This window comes from Gigantopelta aegis, chromosome 14, assembly GCF_016097555.1.
Source record: "Gigantopelta aegis isolate Gae_Host chromosome 14, Gae_host_genome, whole genome shotgun sequence".
Lineage (NCBI taxonomy): Eukaryota > Metazoa > Mollusca > Gastropoda > Neomphalida > Peltospiridae > Gigantopelta > Gigantopelta aegis.
Window position 1 is genome coordinate 8,345,874 of NC_054712.1, and position 25,544 is coordinate 8,371,417.

The 25,544-nt window shown below is 36.4% G+C and overlaps 1 protein-coding gene across 1 annotated transcript in view; it reads left to right on the top strand.

The window, feature by feature from the left end:
- LOC121388073 (protein CBFA2T1-like) overlaps window positions 1-25,544 on the top strand; it is a 204,551-nt gene that overhangs the window by 13,960 nt on the left and 165,047 nt on the right. Inside the window, exon 2 of the mRNA XM_041519282.1 lies at window positions 16,284-16,351. Coding sequence (XP_041375216.1) covers window positions 16,350-16,351 — 2 coding nt within the window. The 5' untranslated portion in view covers window positions 16,284-16,349. The remainder of the gene's footprint in view (window positions 1-16,283; window positions 16,352-25,544) is intronic.

Consider the following 25,544-nt stretch of genomic DNA (forward strand, 5'->3'; position numbering starts at 1 on the left):
ATTCATTTCATTCATTTATTTGTTTGTTCATCCATGTCAGAATTACCATATGTTTGACGTCCAATAGCCGATGATAAGATAAAAAATCAATGTGCTCTAGTGGCGTCGTTAAATAAAACAAACTTTACTTTTTTCCATTTATCCATCCATCCATCCATCCATTCATTCTATCATTTATTTATTTATTCAAGGCAATTTTTATTCATTTTGTTCTTTTGTTAATTAATCATTCATTCATTCATTCATTCATTCATTCATTCATTCATTCATTCATTCATTTCCATGCTTGTATCAAATTAAGGTTCAAGCACAATGTCTTTGGATTACATCAGTCGACTATCTGGGCTGTCTATCCATGGCCCTGTTCCACAAAGCAATCTTAGCGCTAAGATCACCGTAAGTGCATTAGATAGTTATGCAATTTAAGATGATCTTAGAGCTATATGTGAGATCACTTCGTGGAATGGGACCCAGGACAGCAGGTTAATGGTCAGAGAGAGATAGAGAGAGGTCAGTGTAGTGGTCTTACACCTCCCAATTAAAACTCACACAGTGTGGGTGGGAGCCAGGAACCAGAATGTGAACCTAGTACGTACCACCAGCCTTAAGAAAAAGAAAGATAGAAATGTTTTATTTAACGACGCACTTAACACATTTTAACTCTGGTTATAAGGTATAGGGCCACACTGATAATTAGACTCTGGTTATAAGGTATAGGGCCACATTAATAATTAGACTCCGGTTATAAGATATAGGGCCACACAGATAATTAGACTGGTTATAAGGTATAGGGCCACACTGATAATTAGACTCCGGTTATAAAATATAGGGCCACACAGATAATTAGACTCTGGTTATAAGGTATAGGGCCACACTGATAATTAGACTGGTTATAAGATATAGGGCCACACAGATAATTAGACTGGTTATAAGGTATAGGGCCACACAGATAATTAGACTCTGGTTATAAGGTATAGGGCCACACAGATAATTAGACTCTGGTTATAAGGTATAGGGCCACACAGACAATTAGACTCTGGTTATAAGGTATAGGGCCACACAGATAATTAGACTGGTTATAAGGTATAGGGCCACACAGATAATTAGACTGGTTATAAGGTATAGGGCCACACAGATAATTAGACTGGTTATAAGGTATAGGGCCACACAGACAATTAGACTCTGGTTATAAGGTATAGGGCCACACCGATAATTAGACTGGTTATATGGTATAGGGCCACACCGATAATTAGACTCTGGTTATAAGGTATAGGGCCACACCGATAATTAGACTGGTTATATGGTATAGGGCAACACCGATAATTAGACTGGTTATAAGGTATAGGGCCACACCGATAATTAGACTGGTTATATGGTATAGGGCAACACCGATAATTAGACTGGTTATAAGGTATAGGGCCACACAGATAATTAGACTGGTTATAAGGTATAGGGCCACACAGATAATTAGACTCTGGTTATAAGGTATAGGGCCACACAGATAATTAGACTCTGGTTATAAGGTATAGGGCCACACAGATAATTAGAGAGAAAGATGTCACCACTCCACGGGCTTCTCTGTTCAATTAACAGCTAGGGATCTTGTATGTGCATCATCCCACATATAGGTTAGTACATACCACAACCTTTGTTACACCAATTGCAGAGCACTGGCTGGAACAAGAAATAGCCCAATTAAATGGCCCAACCACCAGCCTTGAGTGCGATCGCTTAACCGCTACACAACCAAGGTGGATCGAGGCACATTTGATAGTAATTTTATTTTTGATGCCTGGGGCTTGTGATTGTTACTAGTTACACATTACTTTTCACATATCAACATAAAGCTCTCAGTTTTTGTGCAAATATTTACCTTTCTCCGCATAGTTGGACTAATCTCTTTATTGGTGTATTAGGTGAAGGCAGGTATCTCCGTTATTAGAGGCTGTACAAACTTGTCTACATCACACCTGGGTGGCACACACACACACACAAGAATAACCTGTTTGTAGAGTTAACTCCCTTTTATGGTTTACCTTTTTTCAGTGCACGAATTGATAACTAAGATGAAAATTATCATTGAGTGAGTGAGTTAGTGATTGATCAATAAATCCATCCATCAATTTGTTCAACCGTCCATACATGTCCATCCGTCCAAATGACAACAGATCATATTTTGCTCCCTATTTCAAGCCCAGGAGACAAGAGAAGAAAGGAATGTCTGTTTAAGGAACCTCACATTTCAACACATTGTGCTAATGTACTATAGTCAAATCTCACAGGGAACACCCTTTTTCATGCTATAGAATTTACTACAAATTATTTATTTCTGAGTCGATTGTTTTCTAAATTGTTTTGCATATATATATTTTTATTTTTTTTCCAAAACGCTTTTACTTTTCTTCTTATGTTAAACAAAACAGAAATTATTTACAAAAAATATTTTTGTAGGAGGATGGGATAGACTATAGATTGTGAAGAAAAAAAAGCACAACAGCCACATAAGTTGTTCCTACTGAATAGCAGCAGGATATGTTTTATATGTCTACTTTCCTGTAAACAAGACAAACATATACAACTGCCAATAATAATACACTTGGATGGGGGGATGGGGGTGCATGGTCCACTGATGTGATCATCCCTTTGATTTTAGATTGATGGATAGAGGGACGGATGGATGGTGGGTGGATGGATGGATGGACAGATGGATAGATGAGTAGGTGGACAGATGGATAGATAAATGTTTGTTAGGATGGATGGATGGATGGGTAGATGGATAGATGAGTGTTTGAATGGATGGATGAATGGATGGGTGGGTAGATGGATGAATGAGTGTTTGGATGGATGGATGGGTGGGTGAGTGTTTGGGTAAGTGGATGGATGGATGCATGGATGGATGGGAATAGATGCATGGATGCTTAGGTGAGTGTTTGGATCGTTGGATGGATGGGTGAGTGAATGGATGGATGGGAGGATGAATAGGTGAGTGTTTGGATGAATGTATGGATGGATGAGTGAATGAATGTATGGATTGAAGTGTAAATGGACGGATGAATGGATGGATGAACAGTTTGGTGAGTGAGTGACTGGATGGATAAATGGATGGATGAACAGTTTGGTGAGTGAATGGATGGATAAATGGATGGATGAACAGTTTGGTGAGTGAATGGATGGATAAGTGGATGGAAGAACAGTTTGGTGAGTGATTGGATGGATAAGTGGATGGATGAACAGTTTGGTGAGTGAATGGATGGATAAGTGGATGGATGAACAGTTTGGTGAGTGAATGGATGGATAAGTGGATGGAAGAACAGTTTGGTGAGTGAATGGATGGATAAGTGGATGGATGAACACTTTGGTGAGTGAATGGATGGATAAGTGGATGGATGAACAGTTTGGTGAGTGAATGGATGGATAAGTGGATGGATGAACAGTTTGGTGAGTGAATGGATGGATAAGTGGATGGAAGAACAGTTTGGTGAGTGAATGGATGGATAAGTGGATGGATGAACACTTTGGTGAGTGAATGGATGGATAAGTGGATGGATGAACAGTTTGGTGAGTGAATGGATGGATAAGTGGATGGATGAACAGTTTGGTGAGTGAATGGATGGATAAGTGGATGGATGAACAGTTTGGTGAGTAAATGGATGGATAAGTGGATGGATGAACAGTTTGGTGAGTGATTGGAAGGAGGAATATAATTCGTGAGTGGATGAATGGATTGGAGTGGGTTTGGGAGGGTTTTGTGGGTCGGTTGCATGAATTGATGGGTGGAGGTTTTCTGTATGGTTGCATGGATGGATGCGTGGATGGGTGGGTGTTTGGATGGATGGATGGATGGGTGTTTGGATGGATGGATGGATGAGTGGATAGGTGGGCGTTTGGATGGATGGATGAGTGGATGGGTGGATGGATGGACAGATGGATGTTGCATGGGTGAGGCAATTCAACTGGTGGATGGATGGAAATGTGGAACAGATAGAACAAATTTGAGGAATTAGGGTTTTACTATTTCTTGCTATAGTCTGTCCCATCCTCCTACAAAAATCTTTTTTGTAAATAATTTTAGTTGTGTTTGACATAAGAAAAAAAGGAAAAGTGTTTTGGAAATAAGAAAAAAATACTATATTTGTGTCCAGTTTAAAAAGCAATGGTCTCAGAAATAAATAACTTGTAGTAGATTCCATAGCCTGAAAAAAGGCATTCCTCATGGGACGGACTATAGATTTTACATATCAAAAATAAGAGAGAGCTCAATAAGACCTGGACCATCATCAGAAACACATCTCCCATTCTGTTTGAACAGGTGAACAGATAAAATTGATTAATTGATGATTTAATAAAGATGTCTTACAAGTAACAAAAATCTGCACATCTTACATAGCCGTGGGTATCCACAGATGTACACATACAACACTAACAACACAAATACGAAAACAATCAAATTTATAACTTGTTAGATACACAATAAAACCTGCTGTAGTGGCCATCTATGTTAAGAGGACACATGTTAATTCTCCCAAATCATCTAATATATTATAAACTGACCTGTGTTAAGATGCCACATTTCTATTCTCTGAAATCATTTAATACAGTATGTATGTATATATTACCCAGTTACTCAGTCTCATAGCTTAAATGACAGATAAGGAATGAATGAATGAATGTTAATGACACCCCAGCACAAAAATTAATTGGCTGTTGGGTGGAAAACAATGGTAAAGATATCAGACTACAGTAAACATTCATTAGCTGCTGTGTGTCAAACAATGGTAAAAATATCATACAATGGCTACAATAGATGTGGGTTTTTTTAGGTTCCACTTAACTGGCATTATGCTTTAGTTTTAAAAGGGTTAAAAACTTTTTGCTGCTGGTAGCTAAAACGTGCCTGTAATTGCTCTTAATTGGCACGTCAATGTGTGAAAGGTTGGGCCACCGCTGCCCTTTAGCTGGTAACGCTGGGGGTGGTATATTGGCCGAGACCTGGGCCATTGTTGACCCATGCGTGGTGTGATATTTTACTCTGTTTTCACTGCCCACCAATTATTGTTCCCCACACATCCCCTCTGTTAACTGTGTTTGTCCCCAAGCTAACACGGTCAGATTATCCCAAGTTTGTTTTGACTTGATACAATATCCATTAGTGCTTTTACAAAGACCCTAATCAGCTCATTATGTGGTAAGGACACACACACACATTCACACACATTCACACACACATTCACACACATACACTTTCACACAAATCATTGATCAGAGTTATGTCCCTCTGATGTTGGAAAACTGGGGGGGTGTCCTGATGATACCTGTCACTGTTACAGTTGGCTACCTGTACGAGAACACCTGGCCATACCTGTAATCACAGGTGTAGGGACCATAGTAGTATCAGTTCATATTACAACAGGTGTCACACAGGTGGACTGGTGAAAACCTCTTCAACACAGGTGGGTGGAAAGGTATCTTGTTTCAGTCAGTTAATATATAGACACCTACCTGTAATCCCTGGCATGTGATTACAAAATATCCTATTATGTTAGCTGTAACTGGATCCATAATTGCAGTTAAAAGTACATTGATACAAGGCCTTTTCTTTAAATTAAATGCAAAACAAAAGTAATTGCACAAGTAAGCAGAACTATTATTTTCATTAATATTATGCTCATAGGTAGAATTGTTTCTGTATACATGTTGTATATGTAAAGAAAAGAAAGAAAAAAAGAAAGAAGATATTTGCTATAATCCAAACTATTATGTTAATTAATGCTATGCCCACTGGTGCAATAGGTTCTTTATATTTAAATTTTTTTTAAAAAGGTAAAAAAGAGAAAAATATTTGCTATAATCCAAACTATTATGTTACTTAATACTATGCTGACAGGTAGAATAGTTTCTTTATAATACATGTAAAAAAAAAGAGAGAAGATATTTGCCATATTGTAAACTATTAGTTTAATTGGTTTGTAGGTAATGTTTTTTCTCTCACCTTTACAAAGTAAAAGGTGAAATGTAGGTATTATCTTTCCTATGATGTCAGTGGTGTCAATGTTTGCGTTAAAAGTTTTGGGTTTAGATCAGTTTCTCACAAACTATAAATCATAGGTCAGTAAAACTTGGTTTACAGTTTCATCTATGGATGTTCATCACAGTGCACTAAAAAGGTTAATGGTAAGTGAGATATTTAATTCTGCCGATTTCTTATTCTTTATATTTATACATGTATAAAACAGTAACAAAATTAAGGTACTTGTTATAATCTAAACCATTATTTTAATTTATATTAGACCGGTAGCTGTGTTTTTTTATTTGCTATAATCAGGACCATCATTTTCATTAACATTATGGGTGGATTACATGGGGGGGGGGGGGGGGGGGGGGGGGGGGCGAGGTAATTGTATTTGCTATAATCCCCATTACAGTCAAACCTGTCCTACCAGCCACCTGTAATCAGTGGTCATTTGTTTTTTTAATTTTTACCAAGTGTTCCCTTATTTTTGTCAGTATATTTGTACTTTATATAGATATTATTACACTAATAATGACTGACATTTGGTCTAAAATACCAACTATCCCCTTATATCTCAATATATTTGTACTTTATACAGACATTACTAAGCTAATAGTGACTGAGATTTGGTCTAACATACCAAGTGTTGCCTTATTTCTCTCGGTATATTAGTACTTTATACAGACATTAGGATGCTAATAGTGACAGATTTGGTCTAAAATACCAACTATCTCCTTATTTCTCTCAGTATATTAGTACTTTATACAGACATCACAATGCTAATGGTTACTGAGATTTGGTCTAAAATACCAAGTTTTCCCTTATTTCTCTCAGTATATTAGTACTTTATACAGACATTACGACGCTAACAGTGACTGAGATTTAGTCTAAAATACCAAGTGTTCCCTTATTTCTCTCAGTATATTAGTACTTTATACAGATATTATGATTCTAATAGTGACTGAGATTTGGTCTAAAATTCAAAGTGTTCCCTTATTTCTCTCAGTATATTAGTACTTTATACAGACATTATGATTCTAATAGTGACTGAGATTTGGTCTACAATACCAAGTGTTCCCTTATTTCTGTCTCTCAGTATATTTTAGCTGGGGTTTCAGTTTAGCACTCACCATAACCCCTTTAACACATGCATTACCATGTGTTGTGGTAAATCAAGTTTACCATGGAGCAGGGCATTTTGATTAAACTTAATGCATTATTTTCCTTCTGTTTTATTATATTTTTTATTTCCCACAAAACTATGAACTGTCAATTCAAGTTTATGGAGTGGTTACCGTACAGAATATTTTCTCCTTCGTAATTAGATTTCTGATCTTTGTGATGTTTTTTTCTCTCTCTCTTTCTCTCTGTGTCCTCCTCCTCCCCCCCCCCCCCCCCTCCCCCCCAGCCATTATGTCAGTATTAATATCTGGGCTCGTTTTCCGGGTGATTTATCACTTTGCAGATTCAATTTACTCCTCAAATACTGGCAAACACTGCTTGTAATGCACAATTACAAACTCGGTTGGGGAAAATCTGAGAAAGGCCAAACAAATGGAGAAAGAAATATTCCCCTCATTCAGATGAACGTTTGTGTCCAAGCCATTACGTCTGCTTTGCATCATCGGCCATGTTGGATTTCTCCACGGCCAACTGCCTTCAGGTAGAGTTACGGAATATTGACGAAAACACTGACCAGACCAGCAGTAAACTGCTGCGATCTAATATTGTTTGAGACTTGCGTGTATGGAATCCATCAGATGCGGTTTCCACTGAAACGTTTTGAAAGGGCGACAGGAGATTTCGAAGGTCTCTGGAGCCACGGGCTTGCTAATGCCCAGACAGGCAGCCAGAGTTGTAAAAAATTATTGCCATAATTTGATTTCGACAGCTAATACTCCCTGTAATATTAAATTTGAAATATCTTTTAAAAATGGTCGGTATGCATGTGGTATCTGCAGTGTATCACATAGCTAAGTACAGTACATATTATTTTCTCTGACATAAAGCAGACTCGCTGACTGTGATAACGTAAATTGTATTTGTAGCACTGGCAGCAGGAATTTCGGCAAACTGGTAGACTCAAATCTTAGGTTCCATATTGCATATAAGCGTGGCATCAAGATATATGGTGAACTTTGTCTTAAATCGGATTCAAGGGCAACTGACAGAATGCCGATTTAGGCAGATTTTGCCCAAGCTATCATGTAACATTGGAACATTTGCTTGCTTACCATTAATTTTTCTGTAAAATTTATAAAGAATATTATATTTTAAACATTAATCTTACAACAACAAAAAATTTTAAAAATAAGAAAGAAATTTAAGCACAACTATATTTTACCTCTATAATTGTAGTAATTAATTAATTTGATTTAAGCGTCCTATCTGGTGAATAAAGATTAAAATGTTAAGTTTGTTTTGTTTAACGACACCACTAGAGCACATTGATTGATTAATTAATCATTGGCTATTGGATGTCAAGCATTTGATAATTCTGACATGTAATCTTTAGAAGAAACCCGCTACATTTTTTTCATTAGTAGCAACTTATCTTTTGTATCCACTCTTCCACAGATAGGACATCACATACCACAACCTTTGATATACTAATTGCAGGTGGCTAGTTGGAATGAGAGAAAACTCCCAGAAAATGGGTCCACTGAGGTGATTTGATCTTTGGATCCCAAAATCTTGGTCAAGCGCTCTACCAATTGAGCTAGATCCTGCCCCCAAATCCTTTTTTGTCCTGCATCCACTGTTTCTATTGGTTGATTATGATAACCGATTTAAGCAAAGTCATAAATATATACGAGCAGATTATATGACTTTTGACGTCATGTAGGATGTCAGCTTTGTCCTGTTTAGGCCGAATGGAAAATTCCCATTCTTACCTTCACAGGATAAAGCTGAATTAATTAATTAGTTGTTCTCTATATAACCACATGAACTACTACTGGGTCCACCAAGGGGGATTGAACCTGGCACCCATTGGTCCTTGGGCTAGTGCTCTACCACTGAGCCATGTCCCATCTCCCTACCATTAATGAAAGTGGAATACAAATCAGAAACATATTGCCCTTCAGGCAGAAGTTCTTCTACTTTACACTCATCTCAATCTCAACATATGGATGAATTTATGATATTGGTATTGACCTAGAAAGGGTTAATTATGCTGGAGTAACCTTGGGTTCCATGTCTGAAACAAGGTTCTGATGATCAGTTACCTTGGATGAATTTACCATGTTGTTGTTCTTAGCCCACAAGGGGTTAATTATCCTGACCATTTGCTCACTAGTGCATGCCTTGAGTGCTGTGTCTGAAACAAGGTTCTTATGATCAGTTACCTTCCATGAGTTTACCATGTTGTTCTCAGACCATAAGGGGTTAATTATCCTGGTCCCATACTTCCCCACTAGTGCATGACTCAGGTGATCATTTACCATAAGTGATTTTTAAATTATTGCTCCAGGCCCAGAAGGGGTTAATTATCATGGCATTTCACACTTGTGTGAGACTCAGGTGGCTAGTTACCATAAAGGAATTAAAAACAAATCAGTCCAGCAGTTGCAGGTCCCCTAAGCACTTGTTCCCGTTGATGGCGCTAATAGACTGCTGACAGACGAGAGAACGACTATGATTTATTCAGTGCATGTCGCAGGGGTGGGCACCGGCTCCATTAGGCAATCAATATTTCCTTAACTCTTGAAATTCCATTAGTTAAATGTATGGTGCCTTGTCTGCATGAGCAACTGCATGCATGTATGCACATGCATGTGTGCATGCATGTGCACACATACGTATATATATATATATATATATATATATATATATATATATATATATATATATATATATCATAATTATTTATTCAGTGCATGTCGCAGGGGTGGACACAGGCTGCATACTGTAATCAATATTCCTTAACTCATAAAATTCCATTAGTTAAACCCGCGCTTGCGGTGGGTCCTACCGACAATAATATGGGCGGAGCTTCAAGCCAGAGATAATGATCACGTGATCTAAGTCTAGCGACAAGGTCACAGTCTATGAGTTATAATTAAACAAATACACGTGGCCTCAGAGAAAGAAAGCTGTACTCACGCAACGTTAGACACCTGTAAAGGCATTATTATTAAATGTATTTTGCAAATAACACGTTTGCTACCTTGCAAATGAGGGACAAAAATACTATTATTCCACGTGCGCCTTGTTACTCATGGTTGTCATGTGACATAAACAAGCTACGTCACATGTCCATATACGACTATTCAATTCTACGCTTCGTTGTTATAAGTTCCAGTTTACCTCTAATTACAATAGCTTTGTATAGAAATTTAAAGCATTCTTTATTTCTCTTACATTTATCTACAAGCGGATCAAATTTGGAGTTATAATATGTTCTAATTGTTCCATAAATATTAAAAATGTACCCCCAATAAAGCTGTGTCTTCAAACTGTCAAACTTTCAAACATTTTGGATTTAAGCTCCGCCCACTCCTATTTATATCGACGGCGCCGGTTTAAGTGTAGGGTGCCATGTGTGTGCATGCACATGTGTGTGTGTGTGCGTGCATGTATCTGCATGCTTGAGTGAATGCACACATACGTATGCATATTTCAAAATGATTTATTCAATGCATATCGCAGGGGTGGCTGTGTGTGCATGCATGTGTGTGTGCATGCATGTGTGTGTGTGCCTGCATGTGTGTGTATGCTTGCTATGTGTGTATGCATATATGTGTGTTTGTGTGTGTGTGTGTGTGTGTGTATGCTTGTGATGTGTGCATCCATGTTTGTATTCAGTGAAACCCCTCTATACTGGATACCCAAGGGACCAAGTAAAAAGTCTGATTTTAAAGGGTATCTGGTTTGTTTTGTACTGGTAGGGACTGTAAAAAATGTCCAGTTTTGAGGGAATTCCAATTTATAGAGGGTCCGGTTTTGAGAGGTTTCACTGTACATCAAAATTGCAATGCCTCTTAGGGTAAACACAATCCTTGGCCTTTGATATACCAGTCGTGGAGTAATGGTTTGCAATGAAAAAAAGACCAATCAGAGAAATGGGTCCCCTGATGTGATTCGATCCTACGATAAATGTACCTCAGGCGAGTGCTCTACCGACTGAGCTAGGTTATTGGAATTTGCAGTAATATAGACATGTGTATTTATAAATAATTAAAAATTAAACTATTTGGATGTGTTTGGGTTTTTTTGTGGGCATGTAATTCAGGGTATAATCTTTACATTTCACAAAAACAAAAACAAAAATCAATAATTTTTTTGGTCATTATGCAGTTTTAAGACTGTCCCAATAGTGGTTTGTTTGACAGTAAAATAAATATTGTTTAAACCCAATTACAGCTGCTAGATTGGTGGTGACACCATGCATAGTAATTGTTTTCTTTATGCTACTTTTCCAGTGTGTATTTTTTTCCCTTTCAGTTTGAAATTGATGATGTTACGTGCCAAATCTCATTAGAGTCAAATGTTATTACTGTTTGACTCAGCATCAAAATTACGACACCGTTAACCCTACAGGATTTTAGCAATCAATCATATGTTCTTATGTCATTATGGAATGTAAAGTTAAAGTTTGTTTTGTTTAATGACACCACTGGAGCTCATTGATTTATTAATCATCGGCTATTGGATGTAAAACATTTGGTAATTTTAACATAGAGTCTTTAGAGTAGAAATCTGCTACATTTTTTTTCGTAGCTAGGGATCTTTTATATGCACCATCCCACAGACAGGATAGTATACACCACAGCCTTTGATATACCAGTCATAGTTGGAATGAGAAATAGCCCAATGGGCCCAACAATGGGGATCAGTGCTAGATTAACCGTGTATCAGGTGAGACCCCCCCCCCCCCCCCAAATAAATACATGCAGGTTGGGAAGGAAGAATGTTCTATCCTTTAACTTACCCATGATATCAATGTCATAAATCCATGTGATAATTTAGTGTATTAACTTGGTTAATAATGGTATGCAAATTTAAAGGTATATCCAAGTTTTCAAGGTATCTCGGTAATAATGTGTTGCTGTGATTGAGTCATTTGTTTACAAGCCATCAAGACCTGTATAACTGAGCGTAACATTTTCATAAGACTTAGTTAAAATGTGTGATGTCAAACTAATTTGTGCTAATCGTGATGAAGTCATATTACCGATGGAGGTGACTTTAGTACTGTAATTTACTAAATATTGAATGAAAATGTTATTTTAGATGTGTTACAGGATTAATAGAATTCGCTACTCATGTTTTTTAATATGTAAAATATCAACCTCGTCTAGTTAATCAGTATTTGTCTCAGCAGAGCCGCGACAAGTACTGATTAACGTAGACTTGGTTAGTATTTTACATTCATGATGAATCTCTATTTATGTAGCTAAGTACTCAACACATTTTAGTTATATAGCTTCAGACATATGGTTAACTTAAGGACCACACGGATAATGAAAGCTAAAATCTGCTGCCGCCGCCACACCATGGACTACTCTTTCAATTATAGCAGCAAGACATTTTTTATATGCACCATCCCACAAAGTACAACGCTCACTTGATGTGCGGTCAGTCTGGGATCGATCCCCATTGGTGAGCCTATTGGGCTGTTTCTCGTTCCAGCCAGTGCACCACGACTGGTATATCAAAGGCCATGGTATGTGTTATCCTGTCTCTGGGATGGTGCATATAAAAGATCCCTTGCTGCTATTTGAAAAGAGTAGCCCATGAAGTGGCGACAGTGGGTTTCCTCACTCAATATCTGTGTGGTCCTTAACCATATAGGTCCGATGTCATATAACCGCAAATAAAATGTGCTGAGTGCGTCATTAAATAAACATTTCCTTCCTTCCATCCCACAAAATGGATAGTACATACAGTTGTGGAACACTGGTTATAACAAGAAATAGCCCAATAGGCCCACTGATGGGTTTCAACCCTATAGTCCATCCCATCCTCCTACAAAATGGCTTTTGTAAATAGTTTCAGTTTTGTTTGATGTAAGAATTTTTTTTAAAAGAATTGCAATGGGAGAAACGGCCCACCGATGGCAATTTTGAGCCTGTCTATGGCCAAAAAAATTTAAAGTGACATTTGCAGCAAATAAACCTGACTGAAAGGCTATCTTGTTATATGTAGACATCTTTTAAATGTGCAAATATTAAATATTGGCAGATAATGTACACTAGGTGTATACATTTTGCCATTGTTGAGGAGCTTTACCTATGGCAATTTATATCTCAACGACGGCAATTGCCATCTTTGCCACCTTTAAGTTCGAGCCCTGCTATTTTTGTATCCAATTTCGAAAACAATCAGCACAGAAATAAATAACATGTAGTTAATTCCATAGCATGAATAAAGGTCCAGTTAATGTTTAAGCAAGCTGTCCTGGGCACACACCGTAGCTATCTGGACTGTCTGTCCAGGACAGTGGGTTAGTGAGATAGAAGTCAGTGTAGTTGCCTTACACCTATTCATTGAATCAGTTAAACTCGTCCTGGGTAGGAGCCGGTACTGAGAGGTCAACCCAGTGGCTTAACCACTACACCACAAAGACCAGTCTGTGCATCAGGCATGTGCTTTACCACTGGGCTACATCCTGCCCGAGAATACTTTTTGACATTTAACAAATGGTTGTTTTGACATTTGCCCTAGATAGTCTGAGACAAAACCCACTGCTGCCACATAGGCTACCAAATTACAGCAAGGGATCTTTTGTATGCACTTTGACAGAAAGAGGATAGCACATACCACAGCGTTTGATATTCAGCTGTGGCACCTATGTTGCTATTGTCATCTATGCAGCTAGGTTTCTTTGTATACATCCTTTAAAGTTACATATCTTAGTTTTTAAACACTGCAACATATTTTTCACTATCCTATCCATTTTTTATTTCTGGAATCGGACATTACTTAGATTTTATTGTTTAGGTTATCCATGTCTGGATGTCCAAAGTGTTTCTGGTCATCCTGGTGTTTGTAATACCATGAAATGCTCTCTTTTTTTTTCTTCATATTTTAAAAACTGCTTGTACCTCTGAGAAGTAAAGGTTATAGAGACAACCTCTACTGTATTTTTAAAGAGTATTTTCCCCATTTCAACATCACATACTTTTATTTCACTCTGTTGTAACATTATTCATATGTGTTAGAGGTTTGTAGATTAACAAAACTTGGTGTCCATTTTCACGGGTCTGAGACTTGTAACAGTATAGAAAACAGGCATGTTTGAAATGTGTAGAATATTTAACCTACAAACATATAGCATGTAGGTATGCAGTACATGTTGGAGTACTATATTGTGAATTCAGCAGCCAGCTGTGTCCAATAACAGCTTTTGGGTAAACATCAATAATCGCTTTAATTGTTTGGTGGAAACAGCAGTGACGGAATTGGCAAGGTCATTCTTGAAAACACAGGCCGAGATCTAGTTCAGTTGGTAGAGTGCTCGTCTCTGGTGCTTTGGTCATGGGATCAAACCCCCTTAGTGGACCCATTCTTTGAGGTTTTAATTTGGTCCCAGCCAGTGCCCCACAACAGGTTTATAAAAGTCGGTGGTATGTGCTGTCCTTTCTGTGGCAAAATGCATATGAAAGTTTTATGAATTTTTCTGGAATTTCAGATTTTATTATTTGCTGGTTTTCCACTGTTTGGCCTTGAATTTAGCAAGTTAGAGGGCAAGGTCATTTATCTTAGACTGATGGCATTCTAATATGGTGGCCAATTTAGTAACATGAAAAATAAGGCACAGCCAGTTTGATCATGACACTGTTTAATTTTCAGGGCATTGGGGCATATGACTATGGCATTGCGGTAGTTTACCACGTGACCACCGTAAGGTTGGAGCCCAGGGGCCTAATTCACAAAGGTCTCTTAGGCTCTGCTAGACAACAAAGCATCCTCTTTGCAAGTCTTTTAGCACTGCACTGCGAGATCTGTCTTCTATAGAGATCTGGGGCCTAATTCACAAAGCTGTCTTAGGCTCTGCTAGACAACAAAGCATCCTCTTTGTAAGTCTTTTAGCACTGCACTGCGAGATCGGTCTTCTATAGAGATCTGGGGCCTAATTCACAAAGCTCTCTTAGGCTCTGCTAGACAACAAAGCATCCTCTTTGCAAGTCTTTTAGCATTGCACTGTGAGATCTGTCTTCTATAGAGATCTGGGGCCTAATTCACAAAGCTCTCTTAGGCTCTGCTGGACAACAAAGCATCCTCTTTGCAAGTCTTTTAGCACTGCACTGCGAGATCTGTCTTCTATAGAGATCTGGGGCCTAATTCACAAAGCTCTCTTAGGCTCTGCTGGACAATAAAGCATCCTCTTTGCAAGTCTTTTAGCACTGCATTGCGAGATTGCAAAGTTGCGAGAGTTTAGTGAATTAGGCCCCTAGCTGCACTGTTAGTCCAAAAGATATGATTAGCCTTTCTGGTTTAAGCTGATGCTTTACATACATTGTGAATCGGGCTTTGTTTGCTTATTAAAAAAATGACCAAGAATTACTGGATGGTAGTAAATACACCATGTCAAGTGAGACCCAAGTGATAGTAGGTTACTGCCTTGAACAACCTCTGTTATATAGAAAGACAATAGCAAATGGAGACCAACTGAATATTTATTGAAAACAAAACTTGAAAATATGTTAGAGAAATATTTAAATTGTATTCAGAAGTTGGTTGTGTGTTAATTTTATTTTATTACAAGTAGGTTGACCTCTGTAGTATTTAAATATCTCATTGAAGTTACATTTTATGTTTAGTTCTAAGTCATAACAACTTTACAAGTGCTATGCTACCACTTACATAACAGCAAAATGAGGCAGTGCTCTGACTTAAGGATAGATAACTCATGTTTTGTCGTCAACCTTTATGGATTTATTTTTACTGATATTTACAAAGTAACTGTACTTCCTAAAAATAACAGTCATCTAGACCTAAATAATGCCGTAATTTTTCACAGTGTATTCTGGCATTCATGAAGGAATAGAAAGCAGACATGTTTCAGATGTGTGAAATACAAACAAGGTTTCACATTTCTTTTTTTTCTGACAGAAAAATTATGAAGGGAATACATGTAACATTAAATGGTAATGTGCAACCTTTAAAACATTTTGAACCGGTTTGACTGTACACATTAATAGATGCCATTACCTGGCTTTTTTCCCAGCATTGTGTTACAGCTTCATCATTTATTAATGGCTGTACATAGTTTTATGGTGGCGACATATCATAAATATTATATATTTATAAATTCCATTGCTTTCAGATCGCATGTCGATGTTGGAGGCTCACTACTGGATACTAGTGCTCTTTAACGACACATCAATAATAAATGTGAGTAGTTTAGTTCAAATAGCAGTGCTAAATTTAGCATAATGTGAATCACTCTCCAGCTTTGGAAACACGAAAGACACTTCTAAAATGTTTTTAGCTATAATTGTGATTTTCAGGACTCGCACTGGAAAGAAATGTCTTTTAGCCAGTGTTCAGACATGTAGAATATTTCATTTGAAAATGATTTAATAGTGGCTAATTTAAAGAAAATTTTATTAGCCAAATGCTAAATGTTGTAGCCACTTTGTATAATTGGCTAATTTGGCATTGGACAGGGAGAGACCTGGATGTTTTTGGTGACACTGCAGGTTCAGACCAGTGGTCATACATTGTTTTTTTCAATTCTTTTTCTTTTTTAAAGATGTTTTGTCATTTAAACATGTTTTTTACCTGCCTGTAAATTTACATGCTTATGTAAGTACCTATAGTTATCATATACAAACTGAACAGATTTTAACCTAATTATCTGTTGTTAATATTTCATTTGCTTTAAAATGACATATTTTCAGCAGATTGTATATTATTTACAGTTAATATTCTTGTAAGAAACTGTAACTAATTTAGCATTAAGCAGATATGTTTTAAACCAACATATTTCGAACAGATCTTAACATCATTATCTGCAGTTAATATTTCTTGTAAGAAACAGTGTTTGAAACTGACATATTTTGAGCAGAGTGTAATTTAAAGTATATACAGTTAATGTTTTTGTAAGAAACAGTAACTAATTAGCTTTGAGCATATATGTTTTAAACTCGAACCACCTCGGTGGATCCATTCAACTGATGGGTTTTTATTGTTCCAACCAGTGCACCGCAACTGGTCAAAGGCCATGGTATGTGCTTTCTGGTCTGTGGGTAAGTGCATATAAAAGATACCTTGCTGCATTAGGAAAATGTATCGGGCTTCCTCTGATAATTACGAGTCAGAATGACCAAATGTTTGACATCCAATAGTCGATGATTAATTAATCAACGTGATCTAGTGGTGTCGTTAAACAAAACAAACTTTTATGTGTTTTAAACCAACATATTTTGATCAGATTTTAACATGACTATTTACAGTTAATAGTTCTTATAAGAAACAGTGTTTTAATCTGACATATTATGAGCAGATTGTAAATTATCTACAGTTAATATATTTTTTTAAAAACATTGTCTAATTTATCTTTGACCAGATATGTTTTAAACTAACATATTTTGTACAGATTTTGACATAACTATATCTACAGTTAATATTTTTGTAAGAAACAGTAACTAACTTAGCTTTGAGCAGATGTGTTTTAAACCAACATATTTTGAGCAGATTTTGACATAATTATTTATAGTTAATATTTCTTGTAAAAAAAAAAACCTGTTTAAAACTGACATATTTTGAGCAGATTGAAAATTATCTACAGTTAATATTTATTGTAAGAAACAGTAACTAATTTATCTTTGAGCAGATGTGTTTTAAACCGACATATTTGAAGCAGATTTTAACATAATTATCTACAATGGATATTCCTGTACAAAACAATGACTAATTTAGCCTCGAACAGACGTGGTCCGAGCAGATGCAGGGGTCATCATTCTTTCTCCTGTGTGAAAGCTTTCATCATCCGCTTATAGCACAAAGTGAAAATTTCAGATTTTTCTCGGGTCCCAACAGGCTGGGCAGATGTGATGGTGTTGATCCATTTATGGGCTGCATGCTCCATCTCGCAGAGTCAGTCCTTGGGGCCACACAGTCATCTGTCCACTTTTGTCTCAATTCACCAGAGTCCAGGAATGCATCACATTAATACTCTCCTGTATGCCAGCTCTTTACGCTGTACAGTAATCATGCAGTGCTTGGACTGCAGACACAGTTTAAATTGACACCATAAACAGAAATAAAAACAAAAATATTAATATCGTTCAGTAATTTTAGTAGGGCATAGATAGTTAAATAAAGTGACTGTTCTGAGTTTGCTGCCATTGTAATGGTAAAGTGCTTGCCTGATGTGCAGTCGTTCTGGGATCAATCCCAGTCGGTGAGCACATTGGGCTATTTCTCGTTCCAGCTAATGCACCACGACTGGTATATCAAAGGCCGTGGTATATGCTATCCTGTCTGTGGGATGGTGCATATAAAAGAAAAATGTAACGGGTTTCCTCTCTAAGATTATATGTCAAAATTACCAAATGTGTGACGTCCAATAGACAATGATTAATAAATCAAACAAAACAAACTTTTAAATTTAGGTACCATTATTGTCATATTTCCGACTAACTGATACGTTTTAATGACTATAATTAGATATTAAAACTATTTTTCTGCATAACATATCAATGTTTGTAAATAGGCTTCTGATCAACGTAGTAGTGTTTGTTCTAGGTCAAAGTTAATTTTATTTCCTAATTTATATTTTTTCACAGATACAAAATATTGGGAGTCAAAATTGGATTACATACAAACAGTAGGATGATTAAAACACATTGAATATTCAGACACTGTGAAATTCTGAACAAGTATCTGTAGCAGTGTGCGATTTGGGTTTTAAAAATTTAAGTGTCATAAGGTCTCCCTGTTTGCATATTTTTAGAGGCTGCCACTAACCCAATAAGCCCTACCATGTGTCTCTAGTAGAACAGAAGATAACTAAATGTTTTGCATGAAACCATGGAAAAGATTGTTGTTCAAGAGTGGTTTCCCAGGAGTTTTATATATATGTTACTGTGTCATTTCGAAGAATCAAATGTAATTTATACAAATAATTTTTATGAGCCATACGAGCTCATGTGCTAGCAAGCTAGAGAGTCCAGTATGATTTTTGCGAGCCTCGAGCTGCCAGTAAGTAATTTTTTATCAGTTAGAAATATCTTACAATGGCAGCAAACTCAGGATAGTCCCTTTAATGAAATATTTAAATTAGTGTTAATATTACTTTTGTCTACCCCCCCCCCCCCCCCCCCCCCCCCCCCCCCCAACTTTTAGGAAATATTAAACTTTAAACATTATTAAAAGTTATTAAATTTATAAATATCTCTCTATTTTTAGCATCACTGGAAATTTATTATCATAATATTACAACTTACAATAGGTGCAGACCTATAGTAAATATTGATTGTAACTTACAGCAATTGTACGGTTAGGTTGTTTGGTAAAACGGGCTGTCAGTCATAGGAAAATGTTACAGTTGCTACCTTAGACATTTAAGGTGATTTTAGTGCTATCGTTGGTTTGTAAGACTTTAGATGATGGTATAATTCTTGTGCTAAAATGAATGTGAATTTTTAAAATCATTACACAAATCTTGGAAAATCATTGACATTTTCACATTACTGTAACATCAAAAAAGGCAAATTTTATTTGCAAAAGTGTTATTATGCTTAGTAAATTAAATTGATCCATTTCAGTATTATCAGTAGATACAACTGTTTTATATGACATACCCTGGTACAGTCAGACCTCGTTACAATGATCATATGCATTCCTTTGTCACTTTGTCATTATATCAAAATTACCGTTATAAAAATTTGTTTTTTGTTAACGACACCACTAGAGTACATTAATTTATTAATCATTGGCTATCAAATGCTGTAGTATGTGCTCTCCTGTCTGTGGAATGGTGCATATAAAAGATCCCTTGCTACTGATGGAAAAATGTAGAGGGTTTCCTTTCTGAGACTAGACTATGTCAAAATTACCAAATGTGTGATTGATATCCAATAGCCTATGATAAATACATAAATGTGCTCTAGTGGTGTTGTTAAACAAAAACAAACTTTAACTTTGATGTTTTCCAATCCCCAATTGTCATCCAATGACATCACATGATGTTAGACATGGCTTTGTGTGTTGGAATGAATGCTAAATCAATGTTGCGAGTTTCTGCTCGAAGACATAACAGTGTGATCCTATACAGCTCATATCTGGATTTTTCTTCCTTCTTCACTGAGCATCACTTTTGTCTCCGTGAGTTCGTACAGCGTAACGTGTTTAACTTTTGATCCAGAACTGTCGAGCAGTGATCCCCGAAATAAAGCAATTACCCGATTAAGCCCCTGCTAATTCCCTGCTCCTAATATCACCACTTCTCACTGGGTCATTAGACTACATTGAACCGGTGATGCGTGTAATTTCATTTCCTATATCTTCTCAGTGCTTTTACTCCAACTGGGTATTGGCTTCTCTGTCATCACGTGTAGGGAACAGATGGTACAGTTGTACAAAGTCTGATATTGCTTTAATATTGTCTTAGCAGATGTCAATGCTGTAGGTTAAATTGGTGGTATGAGACCCTTATTTTGTTTTAATGTTAAGGTTGTCACGGCATTATGTTGATAATTATTATTTGTGCAAAGTCTGATATTTTAAAGATATTGTCTTAGCAGATGTCAACGCTGTAGGTTAAATTGGTGGTATGAGACCTTTATTTTGTTTTTAATGTTAACATTGTCAAGGCATTGTATTGATAATTATTATTTAAGAATTATATTACAAATATCTTCAGTAAGACATTTTTTAAAGTTAATTTTATTTTATTTCATATATACCATATTGTGAATGCCCATGCAAGACTTTGTATCTTACAATTAAAACAATATATTATTTCTTTGAATAGCTGTCATGCTGCTGTCTTCCTTATTTTTCCTTTCAATCAAAATTGGAAAATTTTAGAAGTGGACTGGACATTTAAAGAATCAAGTGATAGTTTGAAAACATTTAAATTAAGTTGAATTAATGCTGTATTTGTAACTTCAGCAGACAGCGGTTTTCGTTTGTGTTCAAACTGTGAAATTGCAGGTATATAAGACTTGCATGTATGTCCATGGACTGTAAGCTGTAGCATGTTAACATTGTCGAGTCATTACACTGATTTTAATTATTAGTCCACTACCAGTCCAACCTGAGGAGACTATAGGTTTCATTTAAATCCATCCTGTCTGTCTGTTTGGTCTGTTCTGTCGGTTGGTCGGTCAGCCGGTTGGTCAAATTTTGTGTATACCTTTATCATGTACTGTTACCCATTTTCAACAGAGTTATGGCCCATGAACTTTAGAGATATGAAAATGTGTTGGGCCTGAGTAATGAACATGGATATGAGCTCTATTTTAAGGAGAGTATTTCTCCATTCCAACACCACAGACTGGTTTCACTCTATTGTAACTTTAACCAGATGTCTTTCAGGTGTTTAGAATCAGATTAACCAAACTTAGTGTCCATTTTCATGGCTAGTAACTACAGGGTCCGCGACTTAAGGACGCAATATAGACAAGTAAAACATTCGCTTATGCAAGTGAAATTCTGCTATGGCAATTTAAGTTGATTACAGTAAACACATGTCTTTTGGAGAGTAGATTTTTTGTCAGCATCTGAGCCCATGCTTCTGAAAGCTTTAGTTTGAAGTCTTGACTGGAATCTTATAATGTCACTGAACATTTTCTTCACTGGTAAAATAAATCAGAGGTTGGTGTTTTAACTTCTTCCATTCATGTATATCCTTAATATTATTAATACTTAATATGTTGCCTGTCAAGTAACAATCCCATGTTTGCTAGTGATTTTATTTTCATTTACTAGCCAGTTAGTGAGTAAATATAAGTGCCACTTTGCTCCCTGTTAATGGCACTGACCATTGCTACATGTATTAGATTATGCAGGCCATAGGATTTCAAACTTCACGGGAAACACTTTTTGGTTCCGTGCCTTGTGATCATAGGAACCCATCGGAAACTGTTTATATTATTTTCACTGAATAGTTGTACTTAATATATAATAATCATGGGAAACGAAATTTTGGTTCCATGATTTTACTGACACACTACTGACACGGTACCGGAAACGATCGTTACTGTGAAATCCAAAGGCCTGGTTATGGAAAATATATTTGGCTGTTATTACTTAAATTATCTAATACATGTATTATGTGTTTCTGGTCATCCTGGTGGTTGTAGTAACTATGTACAAGTTCTGCATTTTATGCAAAAATAAAGAAGAAGAAAAGTATGTTTCTTAGAATCAAGGGTTAGTGCCTGATAGTATAATTAAGACATGACCATAACTATTTGGAGAGGTGGGTGGCACATTATCATTCGAATGGTATGTCTCATTATGGCAGTAAGATTTGTTTTCTTTCTTAGAATGGTTCATTTGGTCACGAAAAGTAAAAAATTGTGTGTTTGGTTATAGAAAGTCAAAACCTAACAATGATGGTTCAGGTTATGGTAATAAGATTTATTTTTGATCTAAGAATGTTTCATTTATGTTATGTAATGTAAACATTTTAAAATAGTGGTTCTGGTTGTATCAAGTAAAAGATGTTTAGGGAGCTGAGTTTCAGCAAATTAAACTTTATATTATTTTATTTTTGTCTGGTATGAAACTGTTATGACAGTAAGGTTTTTTTGGGGTTTTTTTTTTTTAAGAATGGTGTGTTTGGTAACTGGTTACAGAAAGTCAAAATTTAAGCATGTTAGTTCACGTTTTGTCAAAGTAGAATGTTTAAGACTATAATGAATTTGGTTGCAGCAAATTAAACTTTAACAAACAAACAACAAAAATAAAAAACAAACAGGAAATGAAAAGATTTACTGCTCTTTATAAATGTTTTTTCACAGTGTTAAACTTTAACACAAAACACAAAAAACAAAAACAAACAAAAAATATAAATATTATTTCTCTTTATAAATTGTTTCTTACAGGTTAAACTTTAAAACACAGAAAAACAAAAACAAAAACAAACAATAATGAAAAGACTTATAGCTCTTTATAAATAGTTTTCTGACAGGGTTAAAATTTAAAAAGCAATAAACAAAACAAAACAAAACAAAACAAAACAAAAAAACAAAACTAGCAAGAAACAAACAAAAAATGAAAAGATTTATTGTTCTTTATAAATAATCTTCTAACAGGGTTAAACTTTTAACTAACAAACAAAAAACAAAAGCCGAAACAAAAAAAACACACCCAAACAATGGAAAGATTATTGCTCTGTATAAATTGTTTTCTCACAGGGATGCATATCTGAACAAATTTCTGACAATTTTCTAATTCTTGTTCCACTGCAATCCCATTACATCAGACCACTTCCTAAACACAGATGGTGCTGGGGAGCTGTCCTCTCTCACCCATTGGCTGGCCGATCATTTCCAAGCCTGTCACCACCAACGGCCTCCTGGGATACTGTGGTATGGAACCGGGAACACTGAAGAGACTTTGCATGCCTGCATATGAAATTCTCCTGTTTTTTCATTACGGCAGCATGGTGACAGTTGGTGCAAAGACTCCTGGGATAGGTGTACAATAGCAGAGCAGATGGCAGACCCATGTTCTGCAGTCCCCCTACACATCACCGGAACACCTGGACACTGGCTGCCACTGTGTGTGTGTGTGTGTGTGAATTATTGATTGCAATCCATGCCCAATGCTTCATTATTTCACAGCCCCCATAGGACAGCTGTTTTGTTTTTTTCCCCTCTTGTGTCTGTTTCTCTGTGTGTGTGTGTCTCTCTCTCTCTCTCTCGTTCCATGGGATATTTTTCAGTAATGAAATATTCCAGTGCATGTGAAATATTTAGTGCAATACAATATCATAATTAATAAATGTATACAGTGGACCATGTGTTAAACAGCCATATGTTCTTCTCTGAATACAGGACATTACAGTGCGGTACTGCTATTGCTTATTATTATTACAGGCCCATGGCATGGTGGACATTATTGGGCACCCCAATTGAACAAGCGCCAAAGGCGCAAGGTATCTGGGGGGGGGTCCGGGGGCATGATTCAAAGGTTATTTGCCCATTACTATAACTCGCTGTTAATCTCGATCCGTTAGTCTCGCTACAACTTTTACATTCAGTCGAGATGTAAAGGTTATCAAAAAACCCCAAAGAAGCCCAAATTATTGGGCGGGGGGCGGGGGGGGGGGGGTGCACTGGCCACCCACCCTACTACGGGCCTGTATTATGATGTTGTTATTGTTGTTGATGGTGATGTAATGATAATGATGATGATGATGATGATAGTGATGTAAAATATTTAGTGTGGTGCAGTATAATAATAAATACAGTAGACCTGTGTTAAACAGACAAGACAGTACAGTAATGATGTTGATGTTATTGATGATGGTGATGATGATGATGCTTGTAGTAGTGATGATGATGGTGATGATAATGATAATGATGTAACATATTTAGTGCAGTGCAATATAATAATAAATACTGTAAACCTGTGTTAAACAGACAAGACAGTACAGTGATGATGTTGATGGTGATGATGATGATGATGATGCTTGTAGTAGTGATGATGATGGTGATGATAATGATAATGATGTAACATATTTAGTGCAGTGCAATATAATAATAAATACTGTAAACCTGTGTTAAACAGACAAGACAGTACAGTGATGATGATGATGATGATGATGATGCTTGTAGTAGTGGTGATGAGGATGATAGCGATGTAACATATTTAGTGCAGTGCAATATAATAATAAATACTGTAAACCTGTGTTAAACAGACAAGACAGTACAGTGATGATGTTGATGATGATGATGATGATGATGATGATGATGCTTGTAGTAGTGGTGATGAGGATGATAGCGATGTAACATATTTAGTGCAGTGCAATATAATAATAACTACAGTACACCTGTCTTAAACAGACAAGACAGTACAGTGATGATGATGGTGGTGGTGTTGGTGGTAGTGGTGGTGGTGATGATAATGATGATGATTTGGTCGTGTTAAACATAATTTGGCATAGTTTAAAATTAATTTTGTGCATTTACCTCACTTTGACACCCAGTAGCCAATGTATTTTTTGTGCTGGAGTGTCGTTAAATATTAGTTCATTCATTCATTCAGTTTAAAATGTTCTGAGGTGACATTAAACAGATATTCCTTGTGTCCTGTAGCAAAACAGTTTTATCTTGTTATTGCTTGTCATGTGAAAAAGGATAAGGGATTTATTTTGAGCTGTTTTTGTTTTCCTTCACAGGGCCTCCATATCAATAATTGTCATCTGCTTCAGCATTTGTTAAATTCTATTGTAGTCCTAACAGTTGAAAGAAGTCAAGTTTTCAAGCAGGCTGCTTTAATATCATAATAACCTCTCTTGATGTAACAGTAGAAGGTCAAAGGTCAACAAGGCTTATCTGGGTTTGTGATCAGTTCAATGTAAATGTTTCTTTTTCCTGGTTCTTTTCTTGTTGTTTTTTAAAAT